The 19,640-nt window shown below is 43.1% G+C and overlaps 1 protein-coding gene across 6 annotated transcripts; it reads left to right on the top strand.

Moving 5' to 3' along the window:
• Positions 1-29: 29 nt before the first annotated feature.
• Positions 30-19,537, top strand: atxn2 (ataxin 2). Of its 6 annotated transcripts, none has more exons than XM_076098888.1 (26): positions 31-547; positions 2,064-2,094; positions 2,490-2,549; positions 2,977-3,048; positions 4,430-4,580; positions 5,364-5,378; positions 7,021-7,145; positions 7,346-7,437; positions 7,683-7,871; positions 9,290-9,456; positions 9,812-10,060; positions 11,781-11,966; positions 12,137-12,304; positions 12,495-12,602; positions 12,702-12,772; positions 12,870-13,228; positions 13,553-13,616; positions 13,730-13,876; positions 14,554-14,571; positions 15,230-15,296; positions 15,933-16,126; positions 16,571-16,697; positions 16,803-16,997; positions 17,477-17,688; positions 18,106-18,283; positions 18,681-19,537. In XM_076098888.1, exons 1-26 carry the CDS (start codon positions 435-437, stop codon positions 18,707-18,709), a joined length of 3,387 nt encoding a protein of 1,128 aa, XP_075955003.1. In that variant the 5' UTR covers positions 31-434; the 3' UTR covers positions 18,710-19,537. The 6 variants fall into 6 exon arrangements, with proteins under 6 accessions (XP_075955008.1, XP_075955005.1, XP_075955004.1 ...); XM_076098887.1 differs by having other exon boundaries at positions 15,230-15,302; XM_076098892.1 differs by lacking the exon at positions 31-547 and adding an exon at positions 1,257-1,577 and having other exon boundaries at positions 15,230-15,302.
• The last annotated feature ends 103 nt before the right edge of the window (positions 19,538-19,640 follow it).

Genomic DNA, 19,640 nt, shown 5'->3' with positions numbered 1-19,640 from the left:
TATATCCCTCCGCAGTTTTTTGTCCCCTTTCAGACTGTTTTGGTCTTTTCGCTGTTAGCAACGGAAAGAACCTGAGATAGCTGTAAACCTTATTTTGAGATAAACGATTTATTTTGTTAGAATTACACAACAAATTGGCAAGAGGTGTAACACCCTTGTTTATTTTGGAAGAGTAATTGAGGCTTGTTGTCTTTTTAAAACATTATTTTTTTCTGTTTTAATAGGAATTGTACAGATTGCTAATTTAGATAGCAACTGTTAGCAAGCTAGCTTCTTAGCATAGCATCCTCCTCAAGAGGCACGTTGACGTTACCCTGTTAGCTAGCCACATCAGAGGATCGCTAACGTTTGCGAGCTGTCACATAGTCACACATCGTTGAGAAATTGCGGTGTGAAGCTGGTCGTTTTAAGACGCGGAGTTTTATGGGATCACCATGTCAATGAAGGCCGGTGGAAATCGCAGCAAGCCCGGCGGTGGCAACACCTCTAGTGCCGCCACCGCCTCTGGTGCCGGAGGAAGCGGTGGAGGACGACAGAATCTGGGCAGGTCTGTGCAACTGAACCGCTAATTTAGCGAAATAAAAACACAGCAGCGAGGGTTAACGTGACTAGCCTCCAATACTTGAACACAGTCACTTCCAACAGGGCCGGTTTGGAGAGATGACACTCCCGTTAACGGTCCGAAAGTAGTACGCGTTTCTGAACGTTATGCGGGCCTCGCGACGTGTTGGTCACCTAGCGTAACGCTATGCAGCTGAGCTCGCGAGGCCCGTCTGCTGCTCGCCCCAATAACGTTGCAACTTCGAGATATAATGCTACGTTTTATTCAACCTGCAAGAGGACGTATCATTTGATATCTGATTATGTATTTAAACATGTTTTAGTGGACTAACACATTTCCCCACGCGCGTGTAGCGCTGATGCTCTTTGCCAAATCGCTGATATCAGTTTACTATCGGCTCGGAGCCGCTTAGGCTAACGGCGTTAATTAGCCGTTTGACAGCCCATGCTTGTGATTCAGCGCACTTGCCTAATTCAGTTTCACAGCGGCTAACGGGGCAATCTAAAGGGACTATGATAAAAACAGGCTGTGTTTGTTTTCGTTCTACAGTCGTCTAGGTTGGCACGTTACCGCAACATTGCTGCAACGGGTTTGTCAAGAAATTGATATAAACGTGTGGGCGCACGAAAGAATGGGGCGGAGGAGGAGGAGGAGGAGGAGGAGAAGAAGAAGAGGAGGAGAAGGGGGAATTATAGACCGACGGGCTTTCAACCTTGACGTTGTTGCCCGTGCAATAATGTCCTTGAAGCATGACATTTCTGTTCATGTCGTCCTAATACAAAGCGAACGCACACCGTCGGTGCAGAAGCTGCATGCGTATCGTGTATGTCGCTGGTGTTAGTTTGGTCTGGCTTCTCTTCACCGGTCACTAGGACAGTACGTCCCATTCATTGCGTAGGTTCATCCATTAGGCCGGGCGAAGATGGAGTAAAATGCGATAGGACCAGTTCGTGGACTCACGAAACCAACCTATTTAATTTCGACATTACTATATCGAGGAATCGACTGTCTTTAGGTGAGCACATTACTCATCGAGTAAGGCGGATATGATGTAGGGAGAGTGGCTGTTTCCTACATTGAATTAAGTGTGAATGCCTGGCCATGTGCCAGCTGCTGAACAAGGTGCATTTTAGGACATGCTTCGGAAAAAAAAAAAGTAGGCTACTCCATGTAGTGTGTGGCTGGCAGCCCATTGAATATTATTCCAACCAGCTGTTGGACATTTCAGAATCTACATTGCATTCAAATTTGTAATTTGCATGACATTTAAATGTAGATTTGATTGGATAATTTGTGTTGATGGTGTTTCTTGGGATTCTCCTGTAACATGTGAAACAGCAGTTCAGTACCATCATAGATTTACACCACCTCCTCTCGAGGTTTCTAACGTTCAGTCTACAGTGGCCTCCATTAGAGAGGGCTTTGTCTTAGTATGCTAGCAAGAATTTCAGTGCTAATGATGATGGCAAGTTTGACAACAATGCCATTTTCTTCTTTTCAGGGGAAGACACAGTGGTAAAGGTCCCGCAGCAGTAAGTAACCGGTTAACTCTCATACGTCAGTGGGAAATAGCTTTTATACAACATAGGGATGTATCATTAGGCGTCTAGTAAACCTGATTGCTGTAGTTTATCAAAAAAGAGGAGGCTTCTTTTATGACAACCCCCACACTGGATTAATACTTATTTTTCTTCATTCTGTGCAGTCATTTGAATACAGTGCTATGTTTTTGTAATATAGTTAAAATTTGCACAGAATGGACCTTTTTAGATAAATGGCCTAAATCCAGTGGTTAGAAATCTTTTTTATTGTTATGAATTGTAAATGGCACAATAGGTGTCGCATACATGTGAGAGCCTATTTAGCACATTTGTTTCTTAGCAAATGGGGAACATCAGAAGTTAACTGTGTTTTTTTTTTTCTTTAGGTCATTTTCAATGGTGTATATGCAAATATGAGGATGGTCCATGTCTTGACTTCAGTGGTGGTATGTTTAACTGTGTTTACAGTTTTATTTTCTCAGTTGACGTTACAAATATGTCTAGTACGTCCTTTTGAACTTTGTCTTCTGTATAATATCAATAATGAATAGAGAAATAAGCAGTTAGAAATATCGTTGTTTGAATAAAACATGTGAATTATGCTTACTGTAAATGAATGTGTAACAACAGTATGTACTTCAGTCTTTCACCACATGCCGTTTCTTCAAAATGTCTACGCCGCTATAAGCAAAGCCTGTGTGATCTTTAGAGACAGCTGGTTGCATAAACAAAGCAGAGATTAATCAATCATTTGTCTTTTTCACAGCAGATGGGTTTCTGAACTTGTTTTTTGAATTTTGTAAATTGACATTGCCACTTTTAATTGCATGAATGTTGCAGACAATGAATACTGATAGGCCTGTTTATTCATAGGGGACCAAGTGTGAGCTGAAAGTGAAAAATGGAGCAGTCTATGAAGGAGTGTTTAAGACATACGGTCCAGAGGTAAGGATAACACATAGTACAATGCTCTTTATAGTAGGTGCTAATATGGTGCTAGATGTGTAATTTCGTTAGTAGCATCACTATTGATCAAGGATTACTATACTGGGAAGTTAGTGCCCAGCCATCACTCAATAACAGCTTCACCCCTGAGGTGGCGTGGGCAAAGATCGCCCTTTCCATCTTTCCTTTTAAGGAGGAGAGGTATGTGGTCCTTCTTCTTCCCTTTTAGGTTGGAATATTCTCCAATGTTTGCCTTATGGGGGAATTTAATTTTGCACAAATGAACAGCTTAACCGGAGCAACGGTAGAAAATTCTGTCCAGTTCATTTGGCAGAGGCTTGGCTTTACATTCTTGATGGGAAGTCTATAACACATACATTATCCCTGTTTTCACATGAGACTTTGATATCTCCCACCGCTTATAAGGTTGTATGACTGAAATAGACTCGATTTGGTGCTTGCACAGACAAACACACCCCTTTTGTTTTGAGTCCAAAACAAAGTACCCCATTTGGTTTTTATTACCACAGTGTGCACAAGCTGAACAGTCAAACAGTCTGAAATATTCACCACCCCTCTGTACACCGTCTATTAGTCAACAGTGTCTTGTTTGGTTGAAGGGCTTGTGTTTTCAATTTTCTTCATTAATGTACTAGTTGTTGTAAAACATCTAGTTTTGGGGAAGTTTTAGGTCACAAGCTCCTCCATCTGGGCCAAGATTGCAGGTTTTCATTTCAATTAAACACACCAAGTGATTTCATTAATTTGGTCCTCTTTCCTCTGATTGTGCTCATCAAGATTATTATCCATTCATCTATCACTTTTTTATTTTTATTAATTGGTTCATCGTTTAGTGTATAAAATGTCAGAAAATAGGGAAAAAAGTCTGCCCCAATGTTCCTGAGTCCAGGGTGACCTCTTCCTTTTTCAAACTGCTCATTCTATCTGACAACAGTTCAAATAATAATATTAAATCAATTTTCTATTGCGCTTTTCAAGATACCCAAAGACGCTTTACAAGGCTGAGACAAACAGAACAAACAAACAAACAAACATTCAAAAAAAAAGTTCACATTGAGATATTTAATACATATTCATAAAAATGTTTAAAGATATTTAATTCATAATGTAGGAAAAAAACCAGCAAATCCTCCCCGAGAAGCTGGACCAGAGAATGTTTGGCATTTTTGCGTGATACATTTACTGGAAAAAAAAAAATGTATTTTCTGTCTGTCCAGCTACTGTGGAACATGATTGGGAAGAAACTATGCACGGTCTCTGTCCTACATGTCCCAGGGTTACTCATCATTTCTGTAGATAAATGTAGCTTTTGCTGTATTTCAGATTCCCCTTTATTCATAGACATAACTCTCCCCCTTAGTGTGACCTGGTGCTGGACGCAGCCCACAGAAAGAGCCCAGAGCTGAGCATAGCTCCCAGGAAAGAGGATATTGTGGAGAGCATCATTTTCAAGGCCTCAGATGTCGTAGTGGTGACCTTCAAAGATGTGGACCTGAATTTCGCCAGGAAAGGTACCGAGGGCCTTTCTGTTAACGAATATTATCCCGCTACAGAAGAGCAGTCTTTATACACACCTAGTGGTGCTCATACTGAAAACCCATGAAGCATACACGATGTAAATAGGCAAGCATGTCAATTTCTTTTCATTGCACATTCAGAAAAATGAACACATGCCAGAGTGAATGTCCCTCAGTACACGCACACAACGTGTTGATCCATTTCAGTCCGTATTCACCACCTTGATGTCTCAGAGGCTTTGCCGTGAGTTAAATCTTGTGTATCTGCTCCGAGTGGCCAGTCATTGAAGACTGATGCGATCTATTGATCGGTCCGAAGGTTGCCCGGCCGACGCAAGGACACTCAATAAAGGCTGAATGAGTCGTCTTCATCTACTTAATCTTGACCCACACGATTCTTCTTTCAATGATAATGGACTGGACAAAGTGTGAGGGTCTCGCCACATGATTTGAAGAGTGCACTGGTGCAACTTTTAAAATATGATAGATTGATCAATTGTGGACTGATTACCGGAAAAGTAAAACATCTAAAGCACCATTGCTAATGTTAGTTATCCTATGTTATTAATGTGTTTATTTCTGCAGATAGAAATTATATTTTTGTTTTCAAGGTACATGTGATTTTTTTTTTTTATCAACTTAAAATAAGGGGATTGTGACTAAAGCCATGAAAACATCAGAGTTGTTAAAGAAACAAGCTTGACTGTTGGTGTGATCACCATCTGTAAGTCCATCTTCTGACCCTGTCATCTGTCTCTCTCCTCTCCGATGGTCTAGTCTCCTCTGATACAGGTAATATATGGCCGTTTTCTCCTCTTGCACAACTTTGTATGCACTCAAACAAATTTGTGAATCTCCTAGGCTGGGGTCTGATCTTTTGCTGCCTTTTTGCTGCTTTGAATCCAATTTGTTGATAGAATTTGGGGATCAATGCTTTCACATAACCTAAGAATCAAATGTTTGATCCAAGTCTCTCTTGCTCCGTCTTTTCACTGAATCTTGCATTTGGTGGAAGGATTTGCCACTTGCTCTGTGATACACAGCTCGGTCTAGCTTTTACTTCAGAGATCAGCCCGTCATGATCATTGCCTTGGACATTATATGTATTGCTTTATGATCACGTTTGAGGAAGCTGATCTTGTGTGAAAGATGTCCAGCTAATTGTTTAACATAGTAAACTAACACGAATACTGATTGTATTAGCTCTAACAGTAGTTTGGGTATTCAGCTGACATTTAAAGTAATGTTTTAACATTTTACAAATAATTTTAACTAATTATTTTACGGTTAAGGCCCGAGCTCAATTGGAGCCTCCACGTAGCCAGAAATGGCTCAAATTTCAGAGCAGTGTGTTATTTTCCTAGACATGGGGTTCAAACCTTACTGCACCAGAACTCGGTTACAATAAGAGCTCGATGGAAAATTATAAGCATGAGTATGATGCCATTGAAAGCAACAGATTGAAAAGTCATATTGAGCACGAGCACCTTTGGTTTCCGAGCATTGTATTGAAAATCAAATTATGTCAGGATTTTTATATAATTGACTGCAATCAAAATGCATCTAGTATCTCTGAAGATGCTTAAATGCACGTTGTATTGCAGGATGAGTTGGGATGGCTCGGTTATGCTAACTCCAGGTGGCTGATGTGCTTAATGCATGCAGTCTATTGGTGCCAGTTCTGAGAATGTGAGAGCAGACCTGGGCCGACATGCGATTAGATTTCCTTTCAAATATAATTTAGGGGTTTTCTTTGAGCGTGCCTGTCCCTGGTTTTAGTGTGCCAACCAGAGTATTCTGTAACTTTACTTAATTAACGGTCCTGAAAGTATGGACAAATATCAGATATTGTTGTTTTTCAAGGTATTGCTATAATGATGCGTAATAAATTAAGTGGGGGGGGGAAAGACAGGCAGACTATGATACCTGCATTTGATTTTGGATGAAAGTTTGCCAGCTGAAAATATGATATCTTAATAATTTGGTTACAGGCTAAGATAGTTTTAGGGTTTAGCATTTCTTCACAAGGCTGTTTTCATATTCTTGCCTCCACTGTCAGAACATTTTATACTTGTTAGCTTTCCCAAGGCCAGCTCAAGGAAATGCTCAAATTTATTTTTGAAAAGATTTCTTTCCCCAATCCAGTCGGACCCATGTCTGCTTGTGGGTGGGTGTGCCTGGTGAAGCACAGCTACAAAACCTTTGCTAGGGCTTGTGGCTCTTGAGGCGTGAGAGTGCAGCCATGTGAGATACATACCATCGTGTGTGTGTGTGTGTGTGTGTGTGTGTGTGTGTGTGTGTGTGTGTGTGTGTGTGTGTGTGTGTGTGTGTGTGTGTGTGTGTGTGTGTGTGTGTGTGTGTGTGTGTGTGTGTGTGTGTGTGTGTGTGTGTGTGTGTGTGTGTGTGTGTGTGTGTGTGTGTGTGTGTGCCGCAGACAACTTCACAGATGCAGCAGTGAGCAGTAAGATTAATGGCGAGCATAAAGAGAAGGATCTTGAGCCCTGGGATGGAGGAGAGACCCACAACTCTGACAGCCTGGAGTCTCTGGATACAGATGTGGTAAGAAAACAAGATGCAACCAACGGATTGATGCTGCACTTGTGAGCACATAGAATCCATACAGGCCTTCACATGAGGATCTTTGTAAACTGAGGATTTTCAATTTGACGGGAAAGAAGTAAACATCTGATCCACAGCATTGATAATCTGTTAATGGCCCTTTTGTGAAATTCTCCCTCTCTGCTCTCTCTTCACATCAGTCAAATGGCTGGGACCCCAATGACATGTTCAAGTACAACGAGGAGAAGTATGGAGTCTTGTCTACATATGACAGCAGCCTGTCCACATATACGTAAGCTTCTCTATGTTCATGTGTGTTTCTCTGTTGGAATATGTATAATGCACTACCACTAATACAGCACATCTATTTAAAATGAAAGAATGTGTGTACTGAAGATATTTTTAATATATCTGTTAATGTACTGATGCTTTTAATCAGGTCTGACCTCGCATGACAAAAGAAAAACATTTCCATCAGGTCGTCCCTGGACACTCCATCACCTTGTCGCTCTAGTCTGACCTGCGCTTGTTTCCCAGGGTCCCCCTGGAGCGAGACAACTCAGAAGAGTTCCAGAAGAGAGAAGCGCGTGCTGCCCAGCTGGCAGAGGAGATTGAGGCCAGTGCCACATATAAAGCCCGTGTGGCCCTGGAGAACGACGAACGCTCTGAGGAGGAGAAATATACTGCTGTAGTGCGTGGGGAAAGGGAGACTCATACACTTAGCAGGTGAGAACCAGGAAACACACGCAAACATAGGGCCAAAGCTTAATGCTTGCATTGGTCAGTGTATTCCTTGTAATGATGTACTTGCAGATTGTGTCAATAGCTTGCATGTGCCTATCCAATTTCATTCATTCTCATTGTTTGTAATTGGCTCTTAGTCTGTGCTGCAATGCCAGCTCCTTTAAAAAAGCAGCAACACAATACCGCAACATTTACAGTCCCGTAATGTGGCTTCAGGTTTTCCCTCAAGAGTTTGTGAGACCATAGTGGGTGGACCTCTGACCTGCTAGAGCAGAAGTTAGTGGCTACAACTATGAACAACGTTGTGCTCTTGTAAACAAACTTGTGCCCTTGTTCTACCAGTGGCAGAATGTAACTGAATATATGTAGGCCAATCAAGTACTACACTTAAGTAGACATTTTGAGGTACTAGTATTTTACTTGAGTATTTCCATTTTATGTAACTTCTACTCCACTACAGAGGGAAATATTGTACTTTTAACTTCAATATCTTTTTTTGACCATATTAGTTCCTAATTAGGCTACTTTGCAGATTTAAATTCTTTATACAATATATAAATGAACTAAAAAAACTATGATGTTTTACTATGTACTTTATAGTCTAGTTATTATTATATTAAATAGTTAAAGGGTAAGGGTTAAATATCTTATTGTAAATGTCTTTACTTTTACTTCTGACTTCATTCTCTGCTCAGGTAGATATTACTCCACTATATCTTTACAAAGCAAATAGTTCACATAGTTTCTATAGTAAATACTTTTGCGGGCTGCCACAGTCTAGGTTATTAATAGGAAATACTGGGACTTAGTTTATACTTCTAATGTAATTATTATTATTGAATATCAATGCAGCAACGTCACAGGGCTGGCCTGTCTTGTTTGCAAACGTCATCACCTGCAGGTCTGTTTGAATATACATGCTTGGTATTTTACAAAAGTTTTACATAGAGAAGAAAATATGTACCAGCATGGCCTGTACTATATTTATTTAGAAGTTCTTTGTACTAGCATATCATACACCGCATATCAGAATTGAAGGACTTTGAGCTCTCACTGTTTAAGTGCACGGATGAGAGCACAAGTACATAATATATGTACATAATGCTTCCTTTAGGGTGTGTCTGCAGTAGAAAAGCTGAGGCTTGAGAAGCATATTCAAGCCTTAAAGGGAGACAAAGTAGTTCTAGCAAATTCACTAAGTAAACAGCAGCTGCTCCCAGAACAAATACTTCCTTGGTAATTAAAGAAAACATGCTCATTTTGGCTGATGAGAAGTACTTAGTTGAATGTAATAGAGTGTAGAATGAATTCCTCCCTTTTATTATCTTAACTATTGTCTTAGACATATTTAACTCAACCATCTGCTTGTGTCGTTTGTGTGTCTGTGTGTGCGTGCGCAGAGAGAACAAGTACATTCCTCCAGGTCAGAGGAACAGGGAGGCGATGTCCTGGGGACCGGGACGTCAGAACTCACCTCGTCTGGCTCAGAGCTCAGGTGGACCCCCGACTCCTCGACCAGGACCTCACGACTACAGTCCCGGGGCCGACCAGAGGGTGGTTAACGGAGGTATGACTAATACATCACACACTCAACCGTATGGGGTTACTGGCTACACCTTATATACAAAATGTGTGCAGAGAGTTTCCTCTGTTATCCTCTACTGTGTAACTGGTGTAAAGCCGGCGGTAACTTTAACTTTAGGGTCTCTGAGATGTTCATATTTGTTGCTATTTTATTCATTTGTTTATTTATTTACTTATGTGTTATGTACCTATTTTATTTCTGCCTTGCCATACTTTCTCATATTTATTAATCCCCCCCCCCCCCCCCTTCTTTAAATTCCTGCTATACCTTTGTTTCCCCACTTTAACTAGTTATCTGCCGTTTGTCATCCTTGATCATTTGTCCTTCCCTCTTTTAGGTTCATCCCATTGGCCCTCACCCTGTCCGTCTCCTTCCTCCCGCCCCCCTTCTCGTTACCAGTCTGGCCCCTCCTCCCTGCCTCCTCGGGCGACCACGCCCACCAGGCCACCCTCCAGACCCCCCTCTAGACCTTCCAGGCCTCACTCTCATTCATCCCACCCCTCCTATCCCTCCTCCTCATCCTCCTTTTCCCACCATGGGCCCACGTCGCCAGCCTCCACTCTGCCCAAACGCATGTCTTCAGAAGGTACCCACATCAGTGTGGAGTAGACCTGGGCAAAGGCATGAGTTGAAGTTGGATGGATTGAGTTCAATATGGAAGTGATATTCCATCATAATCCGATTGAAAGATGTTAGAAGCGTCACAAAAGTTAAATAAGAAAACTACTCTCAGAAATATATTTGCCCAGGTCTAGTGTGGAACAAAACAAATGGGTGAAGTTGCTTCTTCAAACTGATTTGGGGCCAGATTTGTCAATTTCCTTACAAATGGATATTGTGAGGATTTCAATTTTAAACTGATCCTTTGTCAGTGCGTCAGGTAGTTTCACCTCGGCATGTGATTGCACAACGATGTGTGCTGTGCTTTCTGTCAAGCTAGAGTTCAAACACCAAGGCAGCAGTGTCTCAAAATGTTTTCTGATGCAGCAGTCAAGAGGAAGGTCTGAACAGACACAGATAACTGTTATAATAACAAAGACTTGATTGGTGCAACTTAAAAAAAAAAAATACAAACCTATGTGAAGTTATAAAAGAAGAATGGGAAAGATGCAACCAGAAGTTAGAATTGGGCATTTTTAAAAGAGGATATATTATGTAAAACAACTTAGTCAGTTGGGCCTCACATACAGTGCTTAACAGTGATATTGTGTTGGCTCTGTACTCCAGCGCATTGGATTTGAAATGATATCAATAAAAATGAGGGTAAAATACCAGCTTTGAGCTTTATTTTGATGGCATTTATTTACATCCATATTAGATGGATTATAGGAATATTCTTATTTATTTATTTTTTCTAATCCATGGCTCTCAATCATGGATTATTTTGCAGTTGAACTCTTCTGCTGAAAACATTGTAAGTCTGTTGCATCTCTGATGACACTTAGCAAGTGTGGTCTGTTGTACCTGTAATGAAAGGCTCGCATTAGTGCAGCAGGGTTAGAACATCAGCCACTGGAGGACAGCAAAAACAGTATTTAGTCACTCTTTAATTAAGTCTAATTTATTACAAAACATCAAAAGGTGGGTTTTGGTTGTAGACTCAGCACTATCTTCCATGATGATGCTCTTTTCATTGGGTGGGGCACTGTTTAACAGCGTTACTATTCCGACTACGTTCACTCTCAAACTGTCAACTGTAAGCGAATCCTTTACACACTTAGTCCGTGTGTGTTGAATCCACTGAGCTGGAGTACTGAGCTAAAAGGAACATGTTGCTGTCCAAATACTTATGGATGATGTTTTATACTTTTCAAATGTGTTTACACTGAAATGGCAAAAATATTCAACTAATGTTTGGCCAAAGAACGCTTGTGCACTGGGCTTTCACCTGTGAGACACACGGTTTTGTACGAACTCTGCTAAACAGTGAATTCTTTAAATAAGGGTCTTCACGTCACCACCTGTCCTCTATTTCCCCGTTTCTCATCGGTCACTTCACTTGGTTGTGGTTTGCAGAGTGTGGTGTGTTGTTTGATCACTTTACAGGATCATCTGCAGTTTCTCCACTAACATGCATGTCACCAAATAACATTACTGTGGGATGTGACATTTAAGCATTTTTGAGATGTAATTGGTGTGTAGAGGTTTTAAAAGAAAAAAAAAGAAAAAGTTTAAGCTTTTATGAGATGAGTTTCAAAGAGAAACCTTCGCTGCAGGATTGCAGGCTGGTCAGCGTGTTTATCTCACATCCACGGTCTGTGTATGGGATGGTCCGTCTTACTTCATCTGTCTTTCTTCGTCTACAGGCCCACCCAGGATGTCTCCAAAGTCCCAGCGGACGCCTCGTGCTCACAGAGTGCCACCCTGCCGGACCCCTGGAGCCCCATCCGGAGTGGATTTGATTTCCCACAATGCTCCTGGAGAGGTCCCAGTGACTCCACCGACCAGGAGCAGCTCCTCTGGAGGGACATGGTCCTCTGTGGTTAGTGGAGGTAAAGTAGTTCTTTCCTTACTGTTTCTTTCTATTTCTCTACACTTTGTCTGTTTTTATATGTTGATAATTGTTGGCCAGTAAATAACGACGTTGAAGTTGGTTGGTGTGACTTAGAATTACATTACATTATGTGATCACCAAAATCTAATGAATTCTTCCCCTCCTCAGCTCACAGACCGCGCTCCCCCCGACAGAATAATATGGGTGGAGCCTGTTCCCTCCCAGCACCCCAGACAGGAACAGCTCCTGTGGAAACTGTTGCTGCAGCGACATCGGCTTCCTCTCCTACTGCTGCTAGCCCCGCCCCCAACATGGTTGCCTCTTCTTCAGCAGATGGTAAGGTTAAAGTTAACCCACACTTTCACTGAGATTGATTAAGCGAATGAGGAATGCTTAAGTACAGTATGTATGTAGTGTACTTGGATTTGACATTGCAGCGTAGGTTCGGTCATCATCAGAAAGACCGTTCACAAATCCTTGCTCTGCATTTTTTACGGGGAGTCAACAGACTATTTTTCTGTTGCAGCAAAAGAGTGTCGTGTCCAGGAGACGAGACAGACATCCCCGACTGCAAACAAGGAAAACATCAAGCCCCTGGATAGCTCGCCTAGTATCACCAGAACAGTCTGTAAAGGTACGGTATACACTGGGTAGCAGTATTTGCAGAATCCATTTGGTAATCATTGAAACCCTGAATCATTTATCTCTCTCTCTCTCTCTACACACCTTACAGGACCCCCCTCTATGGCACCAGACCACAGAAAACAAATAGATAATTTAAAGAAATTTAGTGTTGATTTTAGGGTAAGTGTGCTGACATAACTACCCTCGTGTTTTTAAAGGCTGCTCAATAGCTGGGATGTGCCTCGTCCAACTCTTGTTTTCATCTTCCCTCGTCCAGTTGCAGTCTACTTCAAACCCAGAAGCTGCTTTTGACCCGATGATGACCAAGCCTCCCAGAGATCCAGCAGACAAGCCGAAGGACCTCCCCCTGGACAAAGCCTCCACAGTGGGGCGGGAGGGCACTGAAGACGGTGTTGTGGTGATTGCTGCCGGCGCCCCCGTTGGCGCCCCTGCTCCATCCACCACAAACGCCAATAAGCCCGGCAGCCCCGCTGCGCTGTCCCCGTCTCCATCAGCCCCTGACCAAAAGAGGGCGGGACAGGACGTGACATCACAGGGAGTTCAGACGACAGCCACGTCCTCCTTCAGTGGACCCAAGCATGAAGAGAAGGAGGAGAAAAAGGAGGCAGTACAAGAGTGAGTGGAAAAGACAGTACGGTTGAGAGGGGAGACTGTATGTCTAAAGGAAAACACCTCAATGTGTCCCACAATTGCAGTGTTTGACCTGTTCCTTCTCCATGAATGAAGGCACTGTAGTTTACTCGATCCCACATACACGTCCTGCTGTTCATTGCTGAAAATAGTCCCAAGCAAATGCACTATTTACTCCTATTTGTGTAATGTTTGCCCAGCTGTTTTAGGAAAATATGGAATCTTTCAAAAAAACTATAATTATAACAATAATTTCCTACTGATCCTTTTTAAATGTAATCATCTTCACTATTTGTTCTCCTCCTGCAGTCAAGTGAGAAAATCAACCTTGAACCCAAATGCCAACGAGTTCAAACCCAGGTTCAATGTGCAGGTGAGTAGTGTGTCCTGCTGCTGCCGCCGCCACACAAAACAATTCAATTACCACAATTTGAGATCCCTAACTCATTTTCTACGTCTGTCTCTATTTACATGCTCCTTGATCAGCCCAAACCAGCAAACACCCCGACGCCTCCCCGGCCTCAGGGCCAGCCCAGCCCCTCCATCGTGGTCCAGCAGCCTCAGACTGTCTACGGCCAGACCGTCTGCTTCCCCCAGATGTATCCCCTCACACCAGTCAGCCCTGGAGTGCAGGTGAGACACACGCCTGCATCACGGAATTCGAGTACAAAGACAAATGCCTTTTTTGTTTGTTTTCAGTGCCGATCACCCTAAAGTATCACATTAAATCAGTATGAAATGCAAAGCTCATGAAAACAAACCCCTAACAACCATCACCATGAGGTCTCCCAACGTGGCTGCTTGTGTTTGTCCTCATTGGTATTTTCCTCTCCTTTTCTGGCTTTGATTAATTTTTCAATGCATGCCAACATTTCCATTTTAATAGGCTGCACGCACTCATTTAGTGGTTATTTAGTTTTCTTTGTGCACCTTAATATACAGAACATCACTTCTTCACTTTTCTCTCCCCGTCATCTTCCAGACACCGTTTGTCTGAATTATTAAAACATGTTTTGGGTTATATTTGGGATAACTAGCTTTGAAATGTTTAAAGAAAGGAGGAAATATATGGAATGTGTTTACCACATGATGTCAGTGACTCGTTAAAGGTTTTAAGCATATTTTGGATGAAAGCTATTACATCTTTAGTTGTAAATCTATATTCTTGTGTTGCTTTAAGAAAAACTTAGTGATCCAACATCAGACACGTGTTAGTGATAAAATACCTTGGTTAACAACTAAAGAGTGGTTATTTTTCCTTTTCTCCCCCTCCTCCTCCTCCTCTTCCTCTCTCTCTCTCGCTCCATTAGAAAAGCATAATATGGAAGGTTTGTGAATTTTTTAAATCCTTTTGTTTTTTCTGTAAGACCAATCAGTACTGAGGTGTTCTTTTCTTGCTTGTTGAATAACTGCCATCAGATGTTGGTTTGCCAACTTCTTATTGCAATTCATTCTAAACTGTCATCACAGATGGACTTATAATGTCATCTTATTTCTGTTTAACAAACAGACTGTAAGCTAATATGAGTTTGAGCCCCTTTGTGTCTGCTGTAGTGCTGTTTGTAATGTAAGTGCATGGTGTGTAACGTTAAGGAGTGAAGGAATGGAAGATGACGAGCAGTGTTTTGGTCCTAGTTGTAAAACGCCCGTTTCTGCCCAATGATAGACGGGCATAGAAAATGCATGTGGCCCCAGGTAAGGGATAATTCCCCCAATCTCACATGCGCACAAGTGTTTTTAATAAATGCTTTTTGTATGTTTGTGAGGGGTTGGCTACTAACCCTACAAGCTGAATAGTTGGTGTCCAGCCCCACAGACGGGTAGTAACAGTAGTCCCACACAAATACCCAAGAATGCACTTGTTTTTGGTCAAGGGCTGTGTTTTTTTATTCTTGTAGAAATTATGCTGAAGTGTCTTGAGAAGTTTGAGTGTAAACATGTTTTTTTTTCTTCCATCTGCCATCCTCGTTCCCGTCCTCGCTCCAGTCTCCAGCTATGTACCAGGTTCAGATGCCTCATATGACAGTCAGCCAGTCTAAACCCTACAGACCAGGTAAAGGTGAGAATATGGCGTTCTCTCATTTTCCTCCCACTTCTCTCTCTCTTTCTCTCTCTCTCTCTCTCTCTCTCTCTCTCTCTCTCTCTCTCTCTCTCTCTCTCTCTCTCTCTCTCTCTCTCTCTCTCTCTCTCATGCACAGTAAAACCATTCAGCACAGTGAAACCATTCACAGCAACAGTCGGACACAAGCCAGTGTATACTGTATATGGCTTTATACCACCCAGGCAGAAGAAATACAGCAGTAATGCACCAACAGTGCTTACACAAGTACCACAAGTATTAGATACTGATGTTAACACAAGTGCAAAAACTGTGAAACTGAATGAAGGAATAGTTGCACTTGACTTGGATGAGCTACATCAGTGTGGGATTCATTACATGCATCAATTACTTTCACTTGTACAAGAGGAAAGGCTATAGAAATGAGCTCTGTAAACGATCTGACCAAATGCTGCTCCTCTTCAGAGAGACGGGTTGAAAAAAAGGAGGGTTATCTTATAGCAAGTCGTCTTATATTCAGGCCAGATTTTGTAAAAAGCCTTTCAAACTAGCAGTACCTTTTCAGACTCCATGACTCTGTGCAGTTGTTTTAAGGGGATGTTGATGAAAGCTCTATACATGATTCTCCAGTACCCAACATGCCCCAGCAGAGGTCAGACCAGCACCACCCGCAAGGCACGCCCACCATGATGCACCCAGCGACGGCCGCAGGACCCCCTATTGTAGCTCAGAGCCCCGCTTACTCTGCCCAATACTTCACCTGCAGCCCGCAGCAGTTCACCAGTCAGCCACTGGTCCAGCAGATGACACATTACCAGTCACAGGTAAGATTGTAGTACAGCAATACAACCTTGGGCGGCTTATTCAGCAGTCCGTCGGTTAGTCCTGGCAGTCTTTATCTCTTCCAGCTGTACACCAGTCAGCCGTTTGTCTAACAGATGCTCGTGGTCCAGCAGCTTGACAGAATGCCAGCACAACGCCAGCGTAGCTTCATGTCTGAGTTGTGGAGCTGACTGCAGCCTCTTACACCTGAAGTGTTGTGACCTTGTTTGCGATCAGGCCGTGATGTAACAGGAACACAGAGGTGGTTAGGAGATTGGCTTCAGGGTGCTTATGGGCAACATAATAAAACAAAAATCCGCAAAGCCTACTGAGTTAGATATGTACATTACGAATGACATTACAGTACTTGAGGTTTGGTACCAATACCAAAATGATTGACTTAATGCTGATGTTGTCCGTCTTCTGTCTGTCCGTGTGTTCTCCAGGCGCAGCACGTGTTCAGTCCGGTGATGCAGGGCAGTGCCAGGATGATGGCGCCTCCCACACACGGCCAACCCACGCTAGTCTCTTCCTCAACTACACAGTACCCGGAGCAGACACACACCATGTATGGTATGTCAGCGCACCCTTTGTCTGTGTTCCTTTGCAGGCCAAAATGTGCAGCTCATTTAGATTTTACAGTTTTAAAAAAAACCTTTCATCCTTAATGTCTCGCAGTGTCTCAAGGGCCAATGCCTCAGCAGTACTCCCACCCCAACGCCACCTTGCACCCTCACCAACAGCACCCCCAGCCTTCTGCCACACCTACAGGCCAAGGCCAGCAGGGTGGTCCACAACAACACGGAGGTCCTCCTAACCACCCAGCTGCCAGCCCAGTCCAGCAGCACCAACAGCACCAGCAGGCAGCAGCAGGTGAGGTTGCCTGCCTAGTGCCTAATTTATACTTCTGCGGAAAAGCTTGCATAGACAGTCTGCAGAACTGAGACAAACCCGTAACCCGAACAGACAAGTACCTTACATCTGTTACAACAACCACCTTATTAACTCTGGGCACAGGAGCTCCTCCTTATCATCCAACTCTTCCATCATTTCTATCATTTATTTTCCGGCCATGTAGTGTTGGGCCAAACTTATATGGAACTATTGAATCATGCCTATCAAATAAATCAAAGATGGCCTTACAAAGGATTTGAAAATGAAGAGTCCAATTGGTAAAATAAATACATATTACACGCAGTCCTCCGCAGTACTACGTATGCCTGGTGTGGGCGAGAGGTGCCCTCACAGAGCTCATCGGCGACCAGCTGCAGGAGTAGAAATGTTTAGAATGGAGCTCTCGTATTGTGTGTCGTGGTATTGTGTTTCTATTGGTGTGTTCTCGTGTGTCACAGCGGCAGCAGCAGCCCAGGCCCTCCACCTGGCCAACCAGCCCCAACAGCAGCAGATGTACTCTGCCTTGGCCCCCACTCCTCCCTCCATGACCCCGGGGCCCAATCCCCAGTCTCCCCAGGCCTCGTTCCCCTCTGCCCAGCAGACTGTCTATATCCACCCGCAGCAGGTGCAGCACGGCTACAACCACAATCACATGGCACACGTGCAGCAGGTAGGTCACAACCTGCTTTCAGCACCGGCCAAGTGAGCAGTGTCTTACATGGTGTAACTAGCTTCCGTCACAGTGACTGTGCATCTTTCTCTCTGTGGGTATAAATCGGTAGAACGCCTGCAAACTTGCTTTAACTCCGTTAACTTCTGTTCAAACTAACTGAATGTAGAACTTAGCTCAGTCTGGCTTTTAAGTAGTGTTTGCCAGAGGGATGCTATACTTAACGCCTCATTTCATGCTCCACACCCAGAAACTGTCTCCTGGTCATAACTATAGAGTATCTACTCATGCTGCTCCTGTCAGTAACATACAGGCAAGAGCTGTGAATGTTGTGGTGTTGATGCTCCGTATCCTTCTCACTTTCTGTCACACTTCTGTTTCATTCTCACAAACACACACACTTTCTCTCATTCCTAGGCCCATATGCAGTCTGGTATGGTGCAGTCTCACCACCCGGGGCAGACCCACCCCACTATGATGCTGATGGCTACCCAGGGTCCTCCAGGCGGTCCGCAGCAAGCCATGCCCCAGAATGCCCTCAACCCCATACCCGTTTCCTCCACCACACATTTCTCCTACCTGGCACATCCACAAGGTATGTTTAGTGTATCGAAGTATCGCACTGCTGCAGGGTGGAGTCAGGAATTTATGTGTTGCTCCACGCCGTTCAAAAACTTGGTTTGTCTGCTGAAGCCTTGTATTGTTTTCACTTGACTTGAATGAGGACTGTGATCTCTTAATGTGTAGTATGATCCGGAGAAGTTATTACAGCAAGCAAAACCGCTTTCATCTTTTTTTAATGTGGGTGTTTAAATATTGCTTTAAGACACGCATTCAACACGCAACTAATAGAACCTATTAGTTGAAGTGAATGCCTTCCGAATATTATCGTTTGGCCACATCGCTGAGATCTATTCCTTAACGGTTTAATTGTGGACAATCTCTAAATCCATGAACTGTGAAATTTCCCCCATTTTGTCTCATCTGTGCAGTGCAAGCCCATCATCAGCAGCAGCTGTAGATAGAGGGCACCAGTGAGCCGAGGGACTCGCTCTGCGTCACGCTTCTCAACCAGAGCCTTCATAACCAGGCGATGAAGAGAATCAGAGCCCTCCCTCTCCTCTCCTCTCCTCCCCTCCCTCATCCTCACCAGACATGCTTCACATCAGCTTTTCTCTTTCTTCCCCTCCCTCCCTCCCTTCCAGACTAGGCAATAAGAGAATGTCCATCAGGTTGATGCAGTGACATGTTTTAACAAGCTAGAGAGTTTTAACAGGCAAGACTGCTCATATTCAGCCCCCCCCCTCCTCCCCGATCACATGCAGACATCTGCAAACACACACACACACAGAGATGAACACACAAACAGAACACCCACACGCTTTCAGGGGTCCCAAAATTGCAACTTGAGTCAGCTTGCCAAGTAAGACGTGAAAGAGAGAATGAGAGAAACTAATCAGAGAGTGAAGAGGAAAATTCAACTGGAACTTGTATTTTGTCTGCACCTTGTTCTAAAAAAGAAAGAAAAGAAAGAATCTTCCAACATTTAGACAGTATTAATCTTACTGTTTATTGCTGCTGCTATGTGCTGCGTTTGTTGACAGGTTTCTAACCAAACTAAAAAAGCAACGTGACGAGAAGCTTCCTGTGAATTAAACCTGTTTTGGCAGCCAAGAGGACAGGAGAAACATTATTTATGAAATTATAATGGCTGAGGTGATCAGATCCCACTTCTCACCCGACCCTTATGTAACTTTTAAGTTAAAACTTTTACTTTGTAGATAATATAAATAATTTAAAAAATGAGCAAAAAAATTTAAAAACAATAAAAAAGTTTTAAAAACTGAAATGCTTACTGTGGTTTCATTGCACTGTTCCTTCATCACCATGAACATCTGACGTTTTTCAATCTATCCCGCTCACGTTGTCCTGCTGCCGTAAACACTCAAAGG

This window comes from Anarhichas minor, unplaced genomic scaffold, assembly GCF_050575085.1.
Source record: "Anarhichas minor isolate MPS153535 unplaced genomic scaffold, ASM5057508v1 ptg000025l, whole genome shotgun sequence".
Taxonomy (NCBI): Eukaryota; Metazoa; Chordata; class Actinopteri; order Perciformes; family Anarhichadidae; genus Anarhichas; species Anarhichas minor.
Note: the sequence above shows the minus strand (reverse complement) of the source record. Positions and strands in the feature narration are given on the sequence as shown.